This window comes from Phacochoerus africanus, chromosome 4, assembly GCF_016906955.1.
Source record: "Phacochoerus africanus isolate WHEZ1 chromosome 4, ROS_Pafr_v1, whole genome shotgun sequence".
Classification (NCBI taxonomy): domain Eukaryota; kingdom Metazoa; phylum Chordata; class Mammalia; order Artiodactyla; family Suidae; genus Phacochoerus; species Phacochoerus africanus.
This window is the reverse complement of record NC_062547.1, coordinates 26,771,939-26,794,740: the sequence shown is the minus strand read 5'-3', so window position 1 is coordinate 26,794,740 and position 22,802 is coordinate 26,771,939. Positions and strand designations below refer to the sequence as shown.

Genomic DNA, 22,802 nt, shown 5'->3' with positions numbered 1-22,802 from the left:
CAAGCCACATTGTGACCATTCATGCTGTGCAGAATGAATAAGAGCTAAGTGTGTGACCATCTTTTCTTTCACCAAGATCAGCGATTCTGGCCTTAAGGGCCGGGCCCCTTCAGTCAGTCTAACCCCATGTCCAAAGCCAGGTCTTGCCATCCCCCTCAGTGGGCAGGAGAGGCATCCGAGTGGGTGTCAGAGTCCTTGGCCCCACCAGGCTCTGAGCACTGTCAGATCCTAGCGGCAGTAACGACATGGTAATCATTGTTGTTCCTAGGGTGTGTTCACTAACCTCATTGTGGTGAACACTGCGCAGTATACACGCACATCAAAGTATGACATCGTATACCTTAAACTTACACAACATTATATGTCAGTGATGTCTCACTAAAGCTGGGAAAATAAAAACTCAGACTTCAGAGGTTAGAGAAGTAGTTTGAGAAGGAATAGAGCTTCCTCTTTCCAGCTGAACATAAAACAGGTAGTTCCACAGGCTTTTCTTAAACTCTTATAACAGAATTACCATCTTTTTAATGTCTTTTTTTTTCTTTTTTGTATATATTTCAGCCAAGGGCCCTAAGACCAGTTTTTAGAAATGATGGCTTTATTGTCTCACAGCCAATGCTTTTTAATTTAAAAACAACCCCTAGAGGCATCTTCTCATCTTTTCCCCAAAGCATTTCGCTGAAATGTTTGTTTTGTTGTCATTCCCTCCCTCCCACCCCCGCGCTGGGCTGAATGAAGACTCTGTGGCATGTTTTAAGTAGCGAGTGGGTGGGGAAAGCAGAAGGTCTGCGCAGTTTTTGTTACCATCTCACACCAGTGTTGAAGCGCTATCTGATACTGTCCTGTATAAAACTGAATTCTGATTACGACTCCGAATGCAGAGCCTAAGAGGGCATCTGATCCAGGTTGGGAGAAGGGAACAGAGCCATGTGCGGTTGCTTAATGAGCATTTACCACGTGCCATGTGCTCTTACATTGGTGAAGAACTTGTGAGCCATTAACCTTGTTTTACTGATGAAGAAACTGAGGCCCAGGGAGTAAGTTTGGCCAGGGAGCCCAGGTAAAAAGTGGAAGGACTAGATTTAAGCCTTGGTTTCTCTATGCTCTTCCTGCTCCTCGCAGTCTGAAAGCCAGGGTTGAAAGTCTGGCAGCGGGGAGCCATCTAGGTTGCTGACAGATGCCCCTCAACTCCACCACCTTAGAGGGTGACTGGGCCTTACTCAATAGAAGGGGAACATCTCCCTGGTGCCTGGTGGGGTGTTTGGATTGTCTACTCCGGCTGAGCTCTGTAAGTGGGCCAGTGGAGAATAGTGGCTTTCCAGGTATCATAAGTAAATCTTACAATATCTGATTTATGTTCTTCTGCAGATGGATGAAACAGGTCTGAAGTGGTAGGATTATGTCATTTGAGTGTCACAGCAGAGCTGGCTTCAGGAAAACATAGGAGGCAGGATGTCTTTAATAATCTTTATCTGCTTCCTTCAGCATCATGCACTTATACCCTAGTCCCAGCCCTTTAAAGAGTATCAGTTCTTTTTCCCAGCAAAACTTAACCATCCGTCTCATCCCATCAGCTTCCTAGATGACAGCTGGCTAACCCAGAAACTCATCTGTGCTCAAGTGGTTTATGGTGATCCCATGGTCTCTTCATCTCGTAATAGCTACTGATTTTTAACTCCAGGGGTTCAGCCAAAAGTGCAGTGCCTTAGACTAAAGGAACAACTTTGATAAGGTCTTTAGACTTAATGGATTATGGAGAGATGTTTTGAATGTGACAGAGGCTGTGGCTTCTTTTTACAGGATGTCATGTTGGGTATCTGTTGTTTCCTCCAGTGCTTAGGGCAGCCCTTTGATTCAGAGCTGTGGGCTTTGTTTAGTCTTGAGATTGGGCGGTGGCATGCAAAAGGGACGTAGACCTGTGCTGTTCAGTTCCTCTCTCCTTACTCTGCTTCAGCTCTCCTTTTTGGTGTGTTCATGTGTTTTGGGTCGTCTTCCTCTCTTCTGGCCAGACTAGTGCTCTGTCTCATCTGACAGCACTCAGCTGCAATCCAGGGAGAGCCTCTAGTAAGACTGGCTCAAAGAGTATTGGATGTGATGTTCATCTTCTTGGCTGTCTGCATCTAGCAGCTGTCCTCCCACCTTGGGAAGATTCCTAAGTCCAGATTTGTCGGCTGCTGTGAGCCATTGACCTTGCTTTTGGAATATTTTGGATGGGGACAGCTTTCTTAATTTTTTTTTCTCCATTTCCTGGGGAGACTCATGACAAGAGCATTTACTGCAAGTGCAGGGATAGGACAGAGTAATAAACAGGCAGGGAACCAGGCCTCTATCTGTATGGTTCCCTTTCACAAACATCCTCTCCTAACTCGGTACAAGAAGTCTCCTTGTAGTTTCCTGTTTCTCTATTACAGAACCCTCTCAGTGTCCCCAGCATGGGTCTTAGACTCTTGGGCAAATAAGGACTCCTTGGCTCTGCTTGGAAGCAAGGGTCCACTCTCTCCAGACACCTCGTGTCATTATTCACTGACACCTGTATTCCTCTTCCAGGCTGTCTCAGACCTGTGCTGATGGTATAATCACATTTGAGCAGCCTGATGCCTGCTTTCCTTCCATATAGGATTTATATTGTTACCACTGGGTGTTTGGTTTTCTTCCCCTTGAAACATCTGTTTGTGCTACCCTGGGGGTGTCACAGAGAACTCGTGCTGAATATTTTCAGCATAGCCCATATTCACATCTTGGAGTGTCTGCAGTGTGGTAGATGCCATATGGAGCCCTGACACATTTCTCATCTCCTTTTCTTTCCCATCCACATCCCTGACTGTCTTCTTAGGAGACACTTCAAGCATGACCCATGAAGATAAGCATTAGGAGCTGCTGATGAGATTCCTTTTCTCTCAGTGTACCTCTCACACTTTACCTCTAGCTATTCTGAATTTTTCACATCTCTCTGAACATGCCAGGCTGTTTCACATCTTCAAGAGTTTTTTTAAGCTGTTCCTTCCACCCGGCATGCCCTTCTTCTGGCCTCGTAGTCTTCTTGGAAAATACCAATCCATCTGTCAACAGTAAGTGATAGTATTTTCTGACTCTATAGGTGGAATTTATCACTTCATCCTTTTGTCAAAGCACACAGGCTGCATTCTTTGCCAGACTGTGAGCTCCTATTTGATTCCCTTCTGTATTCCCATCACTGGTGTGTAGTGGGAGCTTAGCCACTGGGAGGTGAAAGAGAAGCAAGTGACCTCAGGAAGAAGTAATTAAGAACAGTTGAAATTTGGTTGAGTGCTCATTACTTGTTAGTAAGTATGCTAAATATTTTATATCTGTTGTCTCATTTAATGCTCACCAACTTTAAGAGGTACATCCTGATATTTTCCCCTTCCTGAGTTATCCCGCAACATGCATGCATCTATCATTCTCTATCTCAGCATCCTGCTGTTTTCTTCATAATACTTCCTACTATCTGAAATCATTTGTTTACTTCATTACTAGCTGTCTTCTTTACTAGAAATTTAGCTTCGTGAAAACTGGACTCTGTCAGACTTGTACACTGCTATCATGCCAGCACCTGTTACAGTGCCTAATATATTGTGAGTGTTCAGTAAACACTTATTCACTGAGAGAATGAATAAATAAATAACTCCCTATTTCATAGATAAGGAGACTAAGACTTAGAGAGGTTAATTAGCTTTGCCAAAGTCACACAGCTCAGAAGGGCTTGGATGGGAATTCCGGTCCTACTCTGAAGTGGACCCTCCTACCATGTTATAGTGCCTCCTTTAGGAATGCTCCCAGCAGACAGATTTTGGTGCTCCTAGGAGAAAAGTCTGCCTTCCTGCCGGACCTGGTTGTGCCTTGAAGGTCAGCCTTCTCCCCCTTTCACTTTGCCAGCTAAGTCCCTTCTCCTAGGCCAAGGCAGAATAAGAGAGACAGAGTTTGCTGGCCACCAGACACTGACACTGAGTGCCAGGCATCTTGTTAAACACAGGAGGTAAATGGTGAATGAGAAACAGATTCAGCCTCTAAGGAGTTCACATGGCAAAGACTGACATTTATAACACAGCTAAGCTAAGGCGTGCTGATTCCTGAACCCCTGGAGGCTGCAAGGGAAAGCAGCATCTGTCAGACCACTTTCCTCACTGGCTCCCTGAAGGCAGACAAGGGGGCATTATCTCGACTTAATGCCCACCAGTTTTATTCTCTGGTGGGGTAGATGGAAAATTGGCTGGAGCCCTGAATGATATTTTCTATGCATCCTGTGTAAAAGAGTGAGACCTGGGTGCCTCTCACCTCAGGACAGATGGAATTGCAATTGAAAGTGGTGTCTAACCCAGGGAGACTGTCCTAAGGCCAGGATACGTGGTAGGTGGGGCTTGACAACAGGCCCTCTGCATGACTTTGCTGGAGCCCATAAGAACCAAGGTGAGATCTGAGGGCAGTGGCTGACTTGTTGCCAGGTTGCTGTAAGAAAGTCACAGACTGGTTGTAGTTGAGAAAAACGGGAAAAATCTGGCTGTAACTTTTTTAAAAAGAGATTATTGGGATCCCCTTCAGCAGGGGGGTAATTTTGTTTTGTTTTGTCTTTTTGCCATTTCTTGGGCCACTCCCGCGGCATATGGAGGTTCCCAGGCTAGGGGTTGAATTGGAGCTGTAGCTGCCGGCCTACGCCAGAGCCACAGCAACGCGGGATCCAGGCCGCGTCTGTGACCTACACCACAGCTCACGGCAACGCCGGATCGTTAACCCACTGAGCAAGGGCAGGGATCGAACCCGCAACCTCATGGTTCCTAGTCAGATTCGTTAACCACTGCGCCACGACGGGAACTCCGGGTAATTTTTTAGTACTTGGTTTAGAGTCTGATTTTGTTGAGACCTTGGAAAGTTTTTAGCGATCAGCAGAGATCACCACTTATGCTACTGGTGATGAGGCATTATCAGTAACCTGACTAGATAAATGCAGCCATAGCTGCCTTCACTCAGCCTGGCATCCCCCATCCATGATTAAAAGCAAGGGCAAGCTCTGCCAGCTGTGGGACTGGGACTGTCACTGCATTTCTCTGCTTCTCACTGTTTTCATCTATAAAATGGAGTGGTAATGCTGTTATACAGGGTTATTATTATGAAAACTGAATGTGAAAATGTTGAAGTGATTCATTCAGAGCTTAGCAAATAATTATAGCATCCATTTAGTGAGTATTTAGAGGTATCAATAGCCTCATTTTACAGATGTGGAAACTTTAAAGAGGCCTCTCACCCAAGGTTGTACCGCTGAATGTTGAAATGGCGTTGAAGCCATGTCTCTGATTCTTAGTGATGCTCTTTTCCACTGCCCGTCAGTATCACCACAAACTAGCCCAACTCACACTCCTGGATCCACACCTCAGCTTTCGTTTCATCTGAGAGAAGGAGAGGAGCAGTGATTAAGCACCCTGTCACTTCTGCCTTGTCCTGACAACTCTGTCCCTTCATAGACCATCAGAGTGAGGGATGAATGGTTGAAGTGTTGGAATCCAAGCCTGCCTTGAGTACAGCTCACAGCTGGATTGCAGAGGGCTGCACCTTGCCAAACAGGCAGCTGTTTGGTAAGGAAGATGAGAAAATTCCTCATGGAGGTGCATTGGTGCTTCAAGTTTCCTTGCTTGGCAAGGGCTGGATATGAACTTACTTCTGCTTTGCCCTCAGTGCCTTCATTGTCCATCACACAGACACATATCCTTTACCAGTAAGGCTTAGTCATTTGTAAGAGTAATCGTCATTTTTGATACAGTGTTTTAATCCACACCTGGTCCCCCGGTGCTTATGTGTGCCTGGTGATTGCTGTGAGAGTTAGAAAAAAATGGAGCCAGGGCTCACCTGTAGAGTAAGCTATCCGTGAGATTCCCACGCAGTATCTCTAAGACCAGCAAGTTGCCCACAGTTTGCCTAGGAAGACTTAGAATGTTTCTAGAACAGTAATTCTTTATGGGGTTATTGTGATCATTCACTCATTCCTTCATTCAAAAAAAAATCATGTTGAGGTTTCACTGGTACCAGGCACATGATCAGGTACTAGTGATACAGCAGGAAACAGAATAGTCAAGGACCCTTACATTCCAAAACAGCTTTAGATAGCGATTGGTGCTGTGAAAACAATACAACAGTCTGACATGATAGCACAGCGGTGAAGTGGCTGATCTAGGTAGCTTGGTCAGGGAAAGCCTCAGAGAAGGTGACAGTGGAGCTGAGACCTAGGTGTTAAGGAGCAAATCATTCCAGGCTGTGAGGGGAGAGCTTTTGAGACCTAACAGCAAATGCAAAGAACTTAGGGCAGGAACAAGCTCGATTATTTGAGGGGCAGAAAGAAAGCCAGTATAGCTGGCAAGTGGCATGAAATAGGTTAGAGAGGTAGGCATGTAAGGATTTGTAAGGGCCATGAGCTTTATCCTAAGGCTATAGGAAGCCATCGAAGGATTTTTAAGTGGAACAGTGACATAATCTGTTGCACGTTTTTAAAAAATAGTACTCTGAGTACAGTTTGAAAAACTAAACAGTAATGTAGTAAGAACAGAAGTAGGAAAACTAGTCAAAAGTCAATTGCAGCAGTTCAGGCAAGAGCTAATGGTGGCAGTGGAGCAGAGGAATGGGCAGACAGGAAGTGCAGTGGGGTGGGCAGAGCTTGCTGGTGGACTTAATGGGATGGGGAGATGGTGCTTCTAAGATTTTGAGAACAGTGTTTAGCATACAAAGCACTCGATAAATTACAGCTGTCGACTATTGTTATTAGCCAGCAGCCTAGTATCAGACACCAGGAGAATAAGATTGAGAGGCAGTCTTGAACCCATTCAAGTGACAGAATGATGCCTACAAGGCATGTGTGACAGCAGTGTTAGCGCTTCTCTTTTGCTAATAAATGGCATTCCTAGAGAAAATGGGGATGGCCGGTATGAAGGTATATTCAAGAATCAGAAACTGACTTTGAGTTAATCTCACTGCCATCAACTCACTGTATGACTTTTAGCCTCTTTTTTAGCCTTGATTTTTTTCATCTATAACTATGAAGTGTATTGAGCACTTTCAAGGTGCCAGGTTCCACGTCAAGCTCTCTATATGTCCAGCACTCTTTCTGTGTATTAACCTTCATCTAATCCTTCCAACAACTCTTCCTGGTAGGCACTAGGTTGACCTCCATTTCCATGTACGAACTTTGAACTCAAAATCCCACAGCTGGTAAATGGCAAAGCTGTGACTCAAGCCTAGATGTTTCTAACTCTTAACTCTACATTCATAACCCTCTGTGATGTGAGAAGTAGTTTCTGAGAGTTGCCATGCTTCCAGTTTCCAACTTTCTGCAACTTCCGGACCTTGATTTAAAACTACTGAGAACTGGAGTTCCCGTCATGGCGCAGTGGTTAACGAATCCGACTAAGAACCATGAGGTTGCGGGTTCGGTCCCTGCCCTTGCTCAGTGGGTTAACGATCCGTCGTTGCCATGAGCTGTGGTGTAGGTTGCAGACGCGGCTTGGATCCCGCGTTGCTGTGGCTGTGGCGTAGGCTGGTGGCTACAGCTCCAATTCGACCCCTAGCCTGGGAACCTCCATATGCCATGGGAGCGGCCCAAGAAATAGCAACAACAACAACAACAACAACAAAAGACAAAAAAAAAATAAAAATAAAAATAAAAAATAAAACTACTGAGAACTAATATGAGGCACTTAAAAAAAAAAAAAAGCCTACTACTCACATAGAGATTAGAGATGAGTGTCAAGAGCATATTCATTTATTGATTCTTTTTCCTTTCTCCTTTTGGTAACTTGTAAGATACAGCAGCTGAAGCAACAGGAAATTTGAAGTTTAACATTTTATTAAATCTTATGTTGAAGATTTCTGTGGAAGGAAACTGCTGGAGAGAGATTGGTTTTCCATTATTCACTTGCCAAGAAAAGATAAGGAAACTGGGTCGGGTGGATTTCCTGAAGGTGCAGGAAGCAGGGAAGTAAAACTCTTGGGCTATTTTCTGCTTCTAACCCTCCGCTTCCTAGAGTTGCCTGGGCCCTAATAGAAGGCTTGGGAAGGTTCCTTTCAGCCCTCACCACAGGAGGTCGTCAGTTCAGTGAAATCCAGCAGCAGTGGGGAAGAGAAGGGAGGTTGGGGAAGGCCAATGAAAAGGGAAAGCGTACAGCCACCACGGTATTTTCCTCTTAAAGTTCAACAGGAAACCGAGTAATAACATAGAAGTTATTTCAGAGGAGAAACACATGCACACTCTCATCCCCACAGATACTTCGAAACTGCCCCATGTTGACAAGGGTGTGGGGAAAATGGGCGTTCTCATACCTGCATGAATAACGATTGTAAATCAGGACAGGATAACTTCTGGAGGGCAGTTTAACAACAATATATCAGCTACTTTAAAAAAATACTTATCCTTTGCTTGTTTGAGAAGTATCTGATTCTAGGACTGGGGCAGGAAATATATAGGATGAGCCTGGGGCATTTTGTAGTGCCAGGAAGTAAGGAAGTCCTCCCAACAAAACTCAGAACACAGCTTACATTGATGAGGGTATGTCAGGGGCCATCAAGAGTGAACTAAGAGAGCTCTCAAAGGCCAAAGCTGAACAATTTGAGCAATGAAATCAATTAAGTAGTATTGAATTATAACCCAGAGTATAAAAATAAACATCCCTGAGTCCATACCAGTATAAATGAATGATCAAATAAATAAATAAGTGAAGGAGAAGAGACAAATTTCATGTTCAGAATTATTTCAGATAGTTCGTGTAGGTACTCTACCTTCAACCAGAAGGAGCATGACTCCTCATCCCCTAGGTCTGGTTGCTCATCATGACTTCTTTCCAAAGGGTACAGTATATAGAGGGGCAAAAAAGAGTAACTTTACGGTGGATAATCCTTAACAGATACTACCCCAGCCAGATGATCAAGGTCAGGTCATATTCATAGCATGTGCCCTTAGTACAGTGTGAAGAAGATGGTGCTTTACCTCTAAAGTGTTTACTTCTCAAGGCCCGTAACCATGGCCTAATCATGCGAAAAGCATCTGACGAATCCCAAATGAAAGATATTCTACAAAATACCTGGCCATTGCTCCTCAAAACTGTCAAGGAAGGTCATCAAAAATACAAAAATCTAAGAGACTGTCGTAGCCAAGAAGAGCCTAAGGAGACCTGATGATTAAGTGTAAGGTGGTATCATGGGCGAAATCTGGAACAGAAGAAGGACATTGGGGAAAAAACTAAGACAATCTGAATAAAACACAGACTTGAATTAATACTGGTGTACCAATACTGATTCATTGTAACAAATTCAGTACCCTAGTGTAAGGCGGTAAAGTAGAGAAACTGCATATTAGAACCCTCTGTACTATCTTTGTTATTTTTCCCTCCTCAGAAATAATTAAGGATGAACATGGATGTGCGTCACAGAGGAGTAGGTAACAGTGAAAAGGCAGAAATGATTTAAATGTCCAGCATTAGGTATGGTAAATCCATACAACTTAGTCATGAATCTTAATCTTACAGAAATCTATTTCTTGATTGAGAAAAGTACTCATGATTGATAGTTGGGTGGAAAAAAAAGAAGTGGATTATAAAAGAATATACCTGTGAGGTATATTCATCTGTACCCCTCCTATGCATGTATATTTTTGCATATGCACAGAAGGGATATAAATGAATATATTTCAGTGTGTTAATGGTGATTCTCACCAGGGATAACACTATGGATTTTTACTTATTATAGAAGTAATACTTGTTTGTTATCGAAAGTACAGATCAGTAAAAGAAGAAAAAGTTACTTTATGAATTTAAAAAAAAAAAGGACTGGGAATGATTCCATTATAAATTCAGCAGCAGCAGTAACAGAAGACTCAGTCCTATGAAGGAGTTCTGAGAGCAGATGGAATACTGGCAGCTAACAAGCCTGCCTGTTACTTCTGTTCAAGTGTCTCCCTATAAAAGGGCACTGCCTGAACAGGCCTGCTGGTGTCTTTCCATCCTCCATAGAAACAGGCCACCACCCAGCCCCTGTGGACTCTCGCACTCCACCTGTAAAAGCAGTGAACAGGCTGCAAGGTGCATGGAGATCAAACTTAGCGCTTAGTGGTCACTGTGGGGACCTGTGGCTGCCCTGAAGCCCCCAGGCTCTCTCAGAGCTGCCTACATAGGTCTGTGGTGATGTAGGCAGCTGTGAGGGTGGAGAGACAAACCCGGTGTCTGTTTCCTTCTCCTTCTATAGTAATCCTACCTTTATCTTGCTTTTTTTTTTTTTTTGCTATTTCTTTGGGCCGCTCCCGCGGCATATGGAGGTTCCCAGGCTAGGGGTCGAATCGGAGCTGTAGCCACTGGCCTACGCCAGAGCCACAGCAACGCGGGATCCAAGCCGCGTCTGCAACCTACATCACAGCTCATGGCAACGCCGGATCGTTAACCCACTGAGCAAGGGCAGGGACCGAACCCGCAACCTCATGGTTCCTAGTCAGATTCGTTAACCACTGTGCTACGATGGGAACTCCGTATCTTGCATTTTTTTATCTTAAAAAAGAATTTGCATGTACCTTCCAGCTCATTACGACAACCTTTGGAGGTAGATACTGCTACTCCATTTTCAGGTAAAAAAAACGGAGCCTCAGAGACCTTAAATGGCTGTCACATATTGTCTGGGTAACCAGGGCTCAGAAGACCAGCTTTATGTCTCTCCTCTTACATGAGTGCAGTGTCCTATCTAAGGGTTCCGGAGGCTGCATAATCTAGATCTACCATTTACATGCTGTGTTCCTCAAGCAAGTCATGTAGCTTCTCTTGACCTCGGTGTTCCCATCTGTAGGATAAAGATAATAATACCTATCCTAAAGTTACTGTTGGGGTTTAGTGAGATTGCATGTATAAGTTGCTTAGCACAGTGCAGAAATCATTAAGTGAGTCATTAGCAAACAGTGGTTATTATTGAAGAAGAAACGGTTCATGGGATAAAGTGTCATGTGATCTGGAGAGAGAAGAGCCCTTCTCCCTGTTTCCTGTGACTTGCGAAGGAAGATGGAACAAGGCTGGTGCCATCTTAGACTTTAAGAACCACAATGGGGAGTTCCCTGGTGGCACAGTGGATTAAGGATCTGGCATTGTCACTGCTGTGGCTTGAGTGGCAGCTGTGGTACTTAAGTTCGATCCCTGGCCCTAGAATCTCTTCATGCTGCAGACATGGCCAAAAAAAAAGAGCCACAATGAATTGAGAAATCATGGGCTTTCTGCCCATACTAGAGCTCACTGTGCTAGGGTCTGTACTAGATATTGATCAAGCCATACGATTCATCAACCTGACATCTGGGCCCAGCCAGAAAAAGAGGCGAAAGAACTTGGAATGTCGAGGTCAGCCTTCAGCTTGAGCTGGAGAGGAATGGGGAAAGAGAGAAGTGCACAGGAAGCAAGAGAGGAAAAAGTGTAAATGAGCACTAATTAATTAGCTCAGCAAATGTGTAAGTCAGAATTTTCATTTATAACGTGAAGCATCCTAATTTCCCAGCTGAGAAAACTGGGTCCCAGAATCACACAGCAGAGCCAGAATTAGAACTCTGAAGTCCTCTCATGTTTTTCTCAGTTAACTCAGGATAAGCTGAGGACATTTTACTTTAGTTTGTATTTATATATCTTTTAAACCTTATACTTATGTTCCTTAAAATTAATTTGTATTAGTTCTACACATAGCAGCTAAATATATAAGTTCTTATTCCTTAACCTCCTCACTTTCAGCCCAGGCTGTTGAGACAGGTGACATGGGAGACAAAAGTGTCAGTTCTGCTCTTGTCTAGTGGAGGAGTGTTTCTGGATCTGGGTATTTGGCCCACCCCCACTTCAGGCTGGGCTGATCGCACACTTCCTAAAACTGAGCACCACAGTCTCAGGTGATGAATGGAGACTTCCCAGTTAGTTTCTTATGCTGTACCTATGTGGCTTCATTTTCGAAGATGCTACCTCTGTCTTTTTGAATCTCAACCGAATCTAGCCTCCCTTCTTTGTTCATACCTCTTAACTTCTTCATCTTCTTGAGTTAATAATACTTTTACAGCAATAATTAATAAAGAGCCAAGGACTCAACAGTATGAGTGATGCTAAATCAAATTAAGTTTTATTATATTCTCTGGAAAAGAAGCTATTTAACTTACGAGACCTGAATGTCTACCCACCTCATTTATTCATTATTTCTCTTATAAGCCTCCATTTCAGGGGACTAAAGCTGAAAAACAGAGCTGCCTGACTACCTGGATCATCTAAAAACTAGTCAGGCAGTGAAACACTCCTTGGTCCTAATCACTCTTTCAGCAAATGTGTAGAGGCTGAATATGACTGGGGCTTGTGGCATGCCTCTAACCACTCCTTCAATTTCACAGGCACCCCAGGACTTTTGCTTACGAGGTGGTGTGCCTGATGACACAGGGGACATAGCATCCTGCTGACTGGGCTTCCTAGTCCCGTTCTGTCAACTGGACCCCTGCCCCTCGTCAGGGAGGTGTCACATGTCGAATCACTCTCCCAGTCATGATTTGGGAACTCTCGGTTCCTTTAGTTAAACTTTTTGTTCTTATAACCCCTAAAATAATCTAGAAAAAAATATGTGCTTTCTTGCCCGTTTTTTAAGTTAACTCCTAAAACTATATATCAAGTTTAGATAGTTGAAAAGGATGTTATTTCTAACAGACTGTGTAGTGTGAGCTTTATATACATTTTTATCAAAACTTTGGCACTACAGATTTAGTTTATTAAATTTACAGGTGAGATCCACTGTATAATTTCATTGGCAAAGAGGGTCCTTATGATCAAACCATCCAGCCATATCAATCTTACTTTCTGTCAGATCCAAGTCTGGTTTCATTTTTTTCAATTAAAATAAACATATTAGTATATACGTCACGACAACCATCTCACTTCTGAATATGAATTCTTTGATCTGTGGATAGACAGATAAGGACACACAGCTTTGCCAAAAGTTTACTACCTGGATGAAATAAGGGACTGTAACCTTCAGTGTTTGCTACCCTGCTCTCCTAGGACTCTTCTTAGAAGCAAGGCATTCTAAAATTGCGCCATGGTAGGAGTCAGGAGGACGAGGGGTATGCATTTCTTTTCTGAGGCAGGAGTAAGGTGATTGTAAAAGTGAGAGTGGCTGAAGAGAGAACCTGCAGATCACTGGCATGTTCTGGGAAAGGTCAGTTTTGAGAAAAAGTGTGTATGGAAGATAAGGATCTGGAGATTGATTTCCTCTGAATTAGCAATGACCAAATACCTCCTGGAAGGTCGTTATGTGCCACAAAAAGAAAGGTACGTGTACTGCAGTTTTAAAACCACTGCTTTTAGATAACAACAGCACTTTCAAACTAGATCAGCCTGTGACGGAGGCCAGTTAACTGGCTTCACTCGACAGCTGTCCTCAACCATGTTTGGCAGGGACTGACTTTTCTAGAGACCTGTCAAATAGAAGGGTCAGAGCCATGCACTCAGCCTTTCTTTCTATTCAATGTCTGCACTTTGTTAGGTCTGGAGTTGTCATTTTAAAAAATCTCTCTAAGCAAAGAAAGCACTGTTGCACTCCAGAAATTTAAGGATATCTGGGGATAGGAATGCACTTGCTGTGGAATGTAGCATTTCGGATGCCAGAAGATTGACATTGAAAGGAAGTTATTAGGAGGCAGGTATTGATTCTGGGTAAGAAGGAAGCAGGTTGAAGATAGAAGCCAACACTTTAAAGTATGTATATTGCATGAAATACATAAAACTTTCACAATAGCCATGTAAGATACACATTATTACCATGAGGAAACTGAGACTCAGAGAGGTTGAGCAAGTCACCCAAGGTCCTGCCACTCATTAGTGCCAGAGCAGGGATTTGAGCCTAGTTTAGTTTGGTGACTTAAGCCAGTGCATAATGCTACTTCTCTCGGTAATTACCTACTACAGAATGGGCTATCTCACACCTCTAGATTATTTTCAAAACAGCAGTGACAAGACAGACACAAAATTTCAGTACCCACCGAGTACCACTCCAATTATAAATCCAAATGTGAATGGTAGATGTTTCAGAGGCTGATAAGTGGCTGAAATGGGAGACTGTGTTACTTACCTTGGAGAAAGTAAAAACTCTAGGCTATTGAAGATAAAAATCTTATGAACACAGACCAGATTATACGCAGAGTGAAGAAGGAACGTTCAGATGATAACTCACACTAATTATACTGTGTGACCCTTCAGGAGAGACCACACACAAGGTGAACAAAAATCTGTGTTACAGACGCAGTTATGACTTTCCTTCTTCTTCATTGTTACAAAAAACAGGTTATTAATTATGAAAATGAATATGCTTTATTCAATGCTAGACAAAAAATGTCCCTCTCCCCCCATCCCCTCCCCTTACCCCCGGCCTCTCCCACCTACTAGGCTGTGAAATCTATGAGGGCAACTGCTGTGATGTCATCTTTCTCACTATTGTGCCTAGCATCATGCCAAACACAAAGTAGAGAATGATAGTTCAGAATCCTAGAGTCTCATGCATTTAAACTATGAGACAAGCTATATCATTCAGGCCCAAGAACAAATCTCTTTTAAGGTAATGAGAAAAGGTTTAATCAGTCAGGGCTTCTGATCTTTTCCCCAAGTAAACTCTGCAAGTCTTATAGTAAGGGACTGGCAACTTGAAAAGAACTTAATTTATTTATAATTTTATTATACTCCATTTTGGAGGGTTGTTGACCTGTTTGTGAATATGGTGGAAATTACAGCTCCTCTCAGACAAAGGAATACACAAACACAATTTTGTATTCAATTTCAGTAGGTTCATGAACCCTTTAAACTATGCATCTAAAGTTAAGAAGGCTAAAAAGTGAACCACAGTTTAAGGAAAGGGCACATGCTTAACACTAGACCTCTCATATTTGAAGGAAAATTGACAGAAGAACATTGAGCTTGCTTTGGATTATAATACCAAAGGGAAGAATATGGTGCTGGTTCCAACTGTGCCTTGATTCTAGTGAAATTCTTTCATGAAAGACCCTTTGTTTCCTTTGGGACAAATGCCATCAAACATTGTTCCTTAATGATGGTCCACTGTCCAGCCCTTCATCCCATGAGTGAATAACAGGCAGAAAAAGAGCATGGAAATTGGGCACAGTTTAAATCGTGATGATTGCTGAGTTGGTTCTTTTGGCTTCTAGAGTTTAGTTACCTTAATTTCAGGCTTCTTGTCTTGAAATGTTTTCACCCTTAGCAGGAAAACTACAGGTCTGTTGCCTGGGATGTTTTTCCTTAAAGTCTTTCCCAATTGCATGCAAAAAAAGCACAGATTTTATATAGACATAGGTAACCCCTTGTGGGATAAAAACATTTCCAGGTCATAGCTGGGAGCTCATGCACACTAGGCCTTTCCTCTTCCCTAACTTCTGTCTCTAACCAAAGGATTGTACCTCCCTTCCAGGTGTCCTAGACTGACTGCTTCAGACTTTAGCCAAAACTAATCCTTAAGTTTTAAGAACACAGATCTTACTATGTGACCAAAGACTTTACATCTTTCAGAGCTTCACTTTCTTCATCTGCCAAGTGAAAAGAACAGCAATAGTAATAATAGTCCCTACATCCTAGGATTGTTGTGGGGAGTATGAGAAAGACTGGGCCAGGAGCCCTGAGCTCAGTGCCCCAGCTCAGTTGATCCGTTTGGTTCTTATTTTTGTTTGAAGTACAGTGGCCTCTGGAAGTGTGGAGGAGAAACCAGACAAGTTTGCTACTTTTGTCCTTCTAAGTGTCCTAGGTCTTTTTCTGGCCCTGGTCCCTGTATCAACAATATTCTCTCCCAGGATGAGCCAGGGAGGCTGTCACCCTGAGCAGCTGAGGTCTAGATGTGCCTGAGACTCACAACTCATTTTTTGGCCACTGAAATACACTGACATCTAGGATGCCCTGGTCAAGACAGTCAAAGACATTCCTTTCAACCCTTTCTGTCCTTCCCTTCCAACCCTTTCTCTCCTTCCCTTCCTATTGTTTTTATTTCTCACTTCCTTTTTAAAACAACTGTTTATTGAACACTTCTGTATGCTTAGCACTGGACTAGTGCTAGATAAATAGTAGTCAATAAAACAGACAGTATTGCTCCTCTTTTATGCCCTGGTGCAGGGGAGAGGGGAGAGTAAATAGCAAAGAGATGATCCTTTAGGATATGATAAGGGCTGTAAAAGAAGCAAGATGGACTTGGAGAATAACCAGGAAGTCTGGGGGTTCCCATTGTGACTCAACAGGTTAAGAACCCAATAATAGCATCTGTGAGGATGTGGGTTCAATCCCTGGCCTTGCTCAGTGGGTTAAGAATCCCAAGTTCCACAAGCTGCAGTGTAGGTCACAGACTCGGCTCAGATCCTGTGTTGCGGTGGTTGTGGTGTAGGCTGGCAGCTGCAGCTCTGATTCAACATCTAGCCCAAGAACTTCCATATGCTGCAAGTATGGCAGTTTAAAAAAAAAAAAAAAAAAAGAGTAACCAGGAAGGCTGACTTAGAGTACCTTCTCTGAAGAGGTGACATCTGAACCCAGCAATTCTCCTTGTGGCATGAATTGAAACCTTGGCTTTATTACAAGCGAGAAATATCATTGGGTGTGCGGAACAATAGCTTCTCATTGTTTTTCTCTTCTAACAGTAGACGACTTTAAGGTTTGGGGGAAGTCAAAGCCCTGATTATTACTAGCAATTTATTTTGCCAAGTTTTAAAAATAATTATGACCCTCCCCTGCTCCTTTAAATAGCTGTTTGCTTACTGCGTACCAGGTACAGTGTGTTTTACATGTGTTACCATACTTATTCCTCCAATATGCTAAGAAAGCAGGTTTTACTATCATCATTATCATTGCTGTCAAATGAAATCAGAAAGCAGGGAAGCCAATTGACTCGCCTACTACCGTAGTGCCCAGCAGGGTAGGGTTAGGACTGGAATCCAGGTGAGTCTGACAACAGAGCCTGCACCGCCATCAGTAGACTAGGCTGCCTCCCTTATTTCCATATCTTAACTCACCTGCTCTCCTTTCCTTTGTAGTGGTGCCAGTGAAGAAGAAGAGGACACATGAAGGCCTGCCATCCCCGGTGGAAAATCATCCCTTCCCCTTGTGTGTATGTGACAGCGTGTATGTAACAGCTTCTCACTCCTGTGAAGACTGCCCAGCAACAAACGTACTTCTACCAGATACGTCCCCAGATCCACAGCAAGCAAATAGCTCTCCAAGGGATGACCAGTTTTACTGTTACTGACTGTGCCTCTCATTCTCTTACCGTGGTAGGTCAAGGAAAGGTGCGCCTTTGATCAGTTAGGACCTGTTAAACAGTCCTTCAGGTGATCCCTCCATGGCTGCTTTGAACTTACTCAGGAAAGCCAGCCCTTGTAATATTGTATACCCAAACAGCATCACTTCATTAGGAAGGATCTGGCATAATCTCAAAGGGCAGTCAAAATTTGTTTCCCTACCTGCTAATAAAACTCCACTTCATTATTATTGAGGCATGAAATAAATGAGGGGAAAGTAGGGCCCAATCAACCCACGTAGTTAGTCTCTAAAATTCCAGTATGCATCTGTGAAAATGTAGTTTCATGAAATAAAATGGATGGCTTGAAAACAGAGAAAGAGTTAAAAGTTAGAAATATAGAGAGATATTTTTAGTACATGCGGTTATCCAGGACTTCAGATTCATAATTCAGTGCTGTGGAAATGAAAAGAAAAAAAAAAAAAAAAAGATTGAAGAAGTAGGAAGGAAATGACTTTTTAAAAAAAGGGACCAAAGAGATTTGATTAAAAGTTGACATTGAAATCAGTATTTCTGAACTCAAATTGCCTGAGTTCCAAAGGGGTCACTAAAGGATCTGATGGAACCTGAATTATTTGGGTGGAATCTGAGGTTTTATGGGTCTTGTCACAACATAAAAGGCTGAAATGTGTGCTACCAAACGGGAATTTTCAGTGTAGGTTTTGCTCCTGCTCTCCTAGCTTAGCCTAATTCGGCTTAAACTCAGCGTGGGGAGAATCCCTGGACTCCGTGGTGTGTTGATTGCACTGGCTCCCAGCAGGTACACCTTCCTGTTACTGCAGCCGGGACCTCTCCCCGTGCTCCCCACCCACAGGCCTCCGGCTCACCTCCTATGCCCTGGCTCTCTCCCCTTAGGGACATGAGCAGAGACAGCCCGTGGCTGGACTCCAGCCTTTCCACACTCCCAAATCACATTTCCTTAAAACCAAGTTTTTTACTCCCAAGTAAGCAATGATGTGCTAGGGAATACAAAACTGCAGACTAAAAAATACATCTTCTGAAATATCAGTTTTACTTAAGAAATGGTTTGGACTTGGGGAGTAACATTATTTTTTTGATAAAACAAACACAACTGTATTGTGAAATAGCATGTTCATACATATAAACAGTAAAGGTAAAATGGGAGGCTTCGCAGAGAATTTGTATTTGCAAGTGGGGCACGTGTTCCCCCTCCTCTGCCTGTAGTAGTATTTTGGTGTTCACTTCTGAGAAGTACAGTTGGAACCATATCCACGCAGCCTTAGGGTTTCTGCTGACTCAGGGCCTAGACTTCTAGTGCCTCTGAGGCAGAACCAAAGAAGCCTGCATTGGGGGAAACTCTTCCTTTTCTGTCTGCCTACCTGTGACCTGTGTACCTGTCACAAAGCTTTAGGCCCAACTGATGTGTGTGTGCAGGATGGTTTTAGGGATAAACCATATTTACTGTAGGAATCCTATTTATATCATTGTTCAGTCCTGTGCATGCTATGAAATGATTATTTCTTTGAGGCCAGGAAGCTGTTAGGCATATATGCTTCTGTGTTAGGATTACCCTGGCTCACTAAATATGTCAGGATGCTGGGGCTGAGAGTAGTTTGGGCTGTTCAAAAAAAAAAAAAAGTATTTTTCACTCAAACCAGCGACCAATAAATGGCTAAGACATTTTCGGTGCTTTAACCTTTCTGCCTGCAAAGACTGGAGAATTTGGTATACCACTAATTACAACCCCCAACCACACCCAGTGAAACTATCCCTAAAGGAGGACCAGTGGTCATTCTTAAAAGAGTTTAAAAATCCAGAAGATTAAGAAGACTTTAGGATTTTGAAGCTTGTGTTGTCTTTTCCCAATAATTATTGTTTAATCTTCAAGTATTAGCCTTATCTTAGCAATGGACTGCAGTGGACAGGTAGATCATTGGCTCCTCCACAGCTTATCATATGTTGTTATTTTAAGTCAGTATTTGGGAAACCCAGGCATTTATGCAGTGGATATGAATGAAGATATAAAAGTACATGCCAGCCTGTCTCAATGAATTATCATATCTCTGTAATCCTCAAGGAAAGCACTTTTGCCTTTACTTAGAAAGGATTTCAGATTTACTTAGAAAGGGCTCCTGTTGTCTTCAGCACCTGATAAAACTTTAACCAGGGAAGCATTAAACACAACACAGCACCTTCTGCCCAGGCTCCTGAGTTCCTGCCAGCAGCATTTATCAATGTAAGAACTTGGGTGCTTCCTGCAGTGGTACCAGCTTCCCCAAAGCTGGAGCGTGCTGCTCAGCCTTAATCCCCAGCATGTGGAGGCTTCCTTCCTGCCAGGTCAGTAAGAGTTTGAGTGCTCAAAATTGTGTCCTGTCTGGCTACAGGGTCTGTAGAAACCTCTGGGGAGAAGTCATCAAGGGAGGCAAGTGATGAATGTCTTCAGATTGAATTGGGTCCTCAGAGTAATCCCTGGCTGCCTTCCAAAGGTTGGGTATCTGGAGGCTAAGAGGGGGTTTGTCCTTTGATTTGATGTCATTAGATCCAGGGCAATTCCAAGAAGTGCTTTGAGTCTCTGCTCTGACAGCCCAGAAAGGGACATGGCCTCTGAGCCAGACCCCGTACTTGCGCCTCATCTCTCAGGTGATAGATAGTACATATTTGGAGAGCAAGTCACTTGCCTGGAGTTACACAGCTAGGAAGTGTTAGAGTCAGGTTTTGTCCTCAGCTCTTCCTAACTCTCTGCATGCTCAAAACACAGAGGGAGAAGAGGGCTGCAGGGTCCCCCACCACAATCTGACAACTCCACCCTTTCTCTCAGTTGCACTTCATGGCTGTAGTTTAGACTCAGAAAGGGCATCAGGGTAACCTCACTCTTCAGATACATTGGGTACACAGTGCCTACTTGAGCCTGCCCCCAGGAGCAGGGGGAGACCTTTCCTTTGTGCTGCCATCCCCCTTAAATACAGTGTCTTTAGACCTTCAGGAGTATGGAACTTCTCAGAAATGGTCAAAGTGAAAGCGTGTTCTCTCTGACTTAATTTGAAATGGCTGCTGCTGCACAGCTGCGGAAAAGGAAATCATATTTTAGTAAACCCAGCCAGTCTCTGCTCGGAGGATGTGGTAATTCAAAGTCCAGTGAATATAGATTTTCCTCCTGATACCTGATGTGTGTGTGTACACACACACACACACACACACACACACGCAATTTAACAACTAAGGGAGATTCAAAGCAGCCCCTCATTATCTTGCCTACCACTGCAGCAGCTTCTGCCAGCCCTGATTACAAGTATCACCAGATAAATGGAGCTTAGGTGCTTGCTTACAAGATGTTTACAAAAAGAGCAACTCCTTGGCAAAGCTTGTCAGCTCCCAAAGTTTTGAGCCAAGGTGACAGCCCTGAAGGAAATTGCACCCCAGCCCTCCTCCACCATGCCTGATGATGCGCGGGGAATGTGGCTACCCAGCCATTTTGGCGACAGGAGAGTCTGAGCCTCCAGTCAGGCCTGAGGGCTCAGCTGCAGAGTCCACTACTAGTGGTAGTGGTGGGGCTGTGGAAATCCGCTCCTCCTCCTAGAAAATATTCTCTTGCCAGTACCTGAAATTCCACACTCATGGAATGGATTTTCGATGAGAAAATCCATTGGGGGAAGCTTCAGATCTCATGCATATTGCCTCACCCAGCAGTGTTTCTGAAGCCCCAGCCCGTCCCAAAAGCTCTAAGGCCCACACAGTCCTGTCCTCTGGGGGCCTGCCTAGTAAAACAGTGGCATTTGGACCTGAGAATATTCTAGAAACAGCAGAACAAGTGCCAGAGCAGAAAAAATAAAAATTAAGATACTTGCGGGTGTACTGGTATTAAAAAAAAAAAAATGCCACGGAGTCTTTCTGAGCTTGATATGACCTTGAGGGTACAGTGGATTTATACTTAATGGGACTTAAGTCTGACTAGTCTTTCCACAGTGATAGGCCACATTGCATGGGTGGAAAGGACGAGTGGATCCATTGTCCTCTGCCTGTGATCCTGTGCACACAGTCACATTCCCTCCCAAGCCATCTTCCCCTTTCACCCTTTACATTAAACAAGGGAACACTCAATCTTTCAAGAGAATTACACGTTTGAGTTAATGTTTCAGTATATCATTTTCATACTGTAAATTATTTTGTAAGAGAGATTTACCGCTATCCCAGGATGTTTGGACTCAGCGCCCCTGTGCATTTGGAAATCAATAAACTATTACTGGAAATACCATTTGTCTCTCCGAGTTGGGCACAAAGGGCCCTGCTAGGTGTAAATATTCATGATGGTCTGCATTCTTAACTGTGACAATCCTGGAGATGATGGTGTTTGGGTTATGAGAGGAACACTCATTCGCCCCGGACTTCTCCTGAGTAGCTTAGGAGGTTTCTGGAAAGTGGCAAAAGGACAGACTTAAAGTCATTGTTATTTAAAGAGATGTTTTCTCCTCAAAGTGAAATGATCCATGCCTGGGTTAAATTTTCTGAGCAAAGTAGATTATAGCCTAAAGAATGCTCGGTCCTAAATGATGTTTTCAATGAAATAGCATAAAAGTTTTGCAATTTGGATTAACCAGAGAGGCAGTCAAATTTTAATTTTTACCGTCTTTTCTAGAAAAAAAAATCTTCATAGAGCAGATTACAGTTAGGCCAGGAAAATCATCTTTGAAGAACCTTAGAAGTACGCACTTGATAATTGATGAAGAGGTAGAATTAAGTTACAAATGAAGCAATTCTAGTCCAGTTTGTAATATTAGGAGCAGAGGATGCATTGAAACCCAGAGGCAAAATGTGAAAACTCAAGATAGTAGATACTGTATGAATTAGAAAGTACAAGTCATACCTAATGGCATTAAAATTCAATTTTTAAAAACTCATCATTAAAACCCACCAGCAAGAGTGTCTGGAGAAGCTGCAGTTTATGAACCTTGCTCTAAAAAATTTTTAACACGTTTGTCTCCATCAAACTCCTTTAGTTAGTTGGGGACTATGTGAAGTTTAGAGAAATTCGTCAAGATAGGGTACTGGAGCAAGTCAGTCACTCAGGGTCACCCAGTGAGCCATGCTGAGACAGCCGGGCCAGCAGACTTTCTGTCTCCTATAGAAATCATTAGGTCCTACTTCCTTCCTCCCCAGTTGCTGAGGACACTTCTGCCTGGTGGGATGGGATTGCCAAGCACTGTAGTACTGGGGAGGCTCAGTGTTTTAATGAACCACAATGTGTTTGGAGGTTCTCTTCTCTACTTCCTGGTGCCAATATCTCAATACCACATCCCATTGCCCCAGCCCTTTCTCATTTTATTGTCTTTCCCTTTGAAAGCTACAACTCTTGATTTTGTTTCATTGATCTTTGCTTGGTCCAACTTACAGGTGGCTCCATTTCCTTTATACTCATAAAAGTGTGAAATTGCAGCTGGTCTGGAGGATCTCCTGGCCTTAACAGGGCATCAGAGGTAGGTACACTGCGTAGAAAGTCACGCTGCCAGTCTTAGTAAGAGAAGAAGGTGTCA

The 22,802-nt window shown here is 43.3% G+C and overlaps 1 protein-coding gene across 1 annotated transcript in view; it reads left to right on the top strand.

The window, feature by feature from the left end:
* Positions 1-21,524, top strand: part of TRIM44 (tripartite motif containing 44) — a 113,342-nt gene extending 91,818 nt beyond the window's left edge. Inside the window, exon 5 of the mRNA XM_047775980.1 lies at positions 17,051-21,524. Coding sequence (XP_047631936.1) covers positions 17,051-17,081 — 31 coding nt within the window. The 3' untranslated portion in view covers positions 17,082-21,524. The remainder of the gene's footprint in view (positions 1-17,050) is intronic.
* Positions 21,525-22,802: the final 1,278 nt, after the last annotated feature.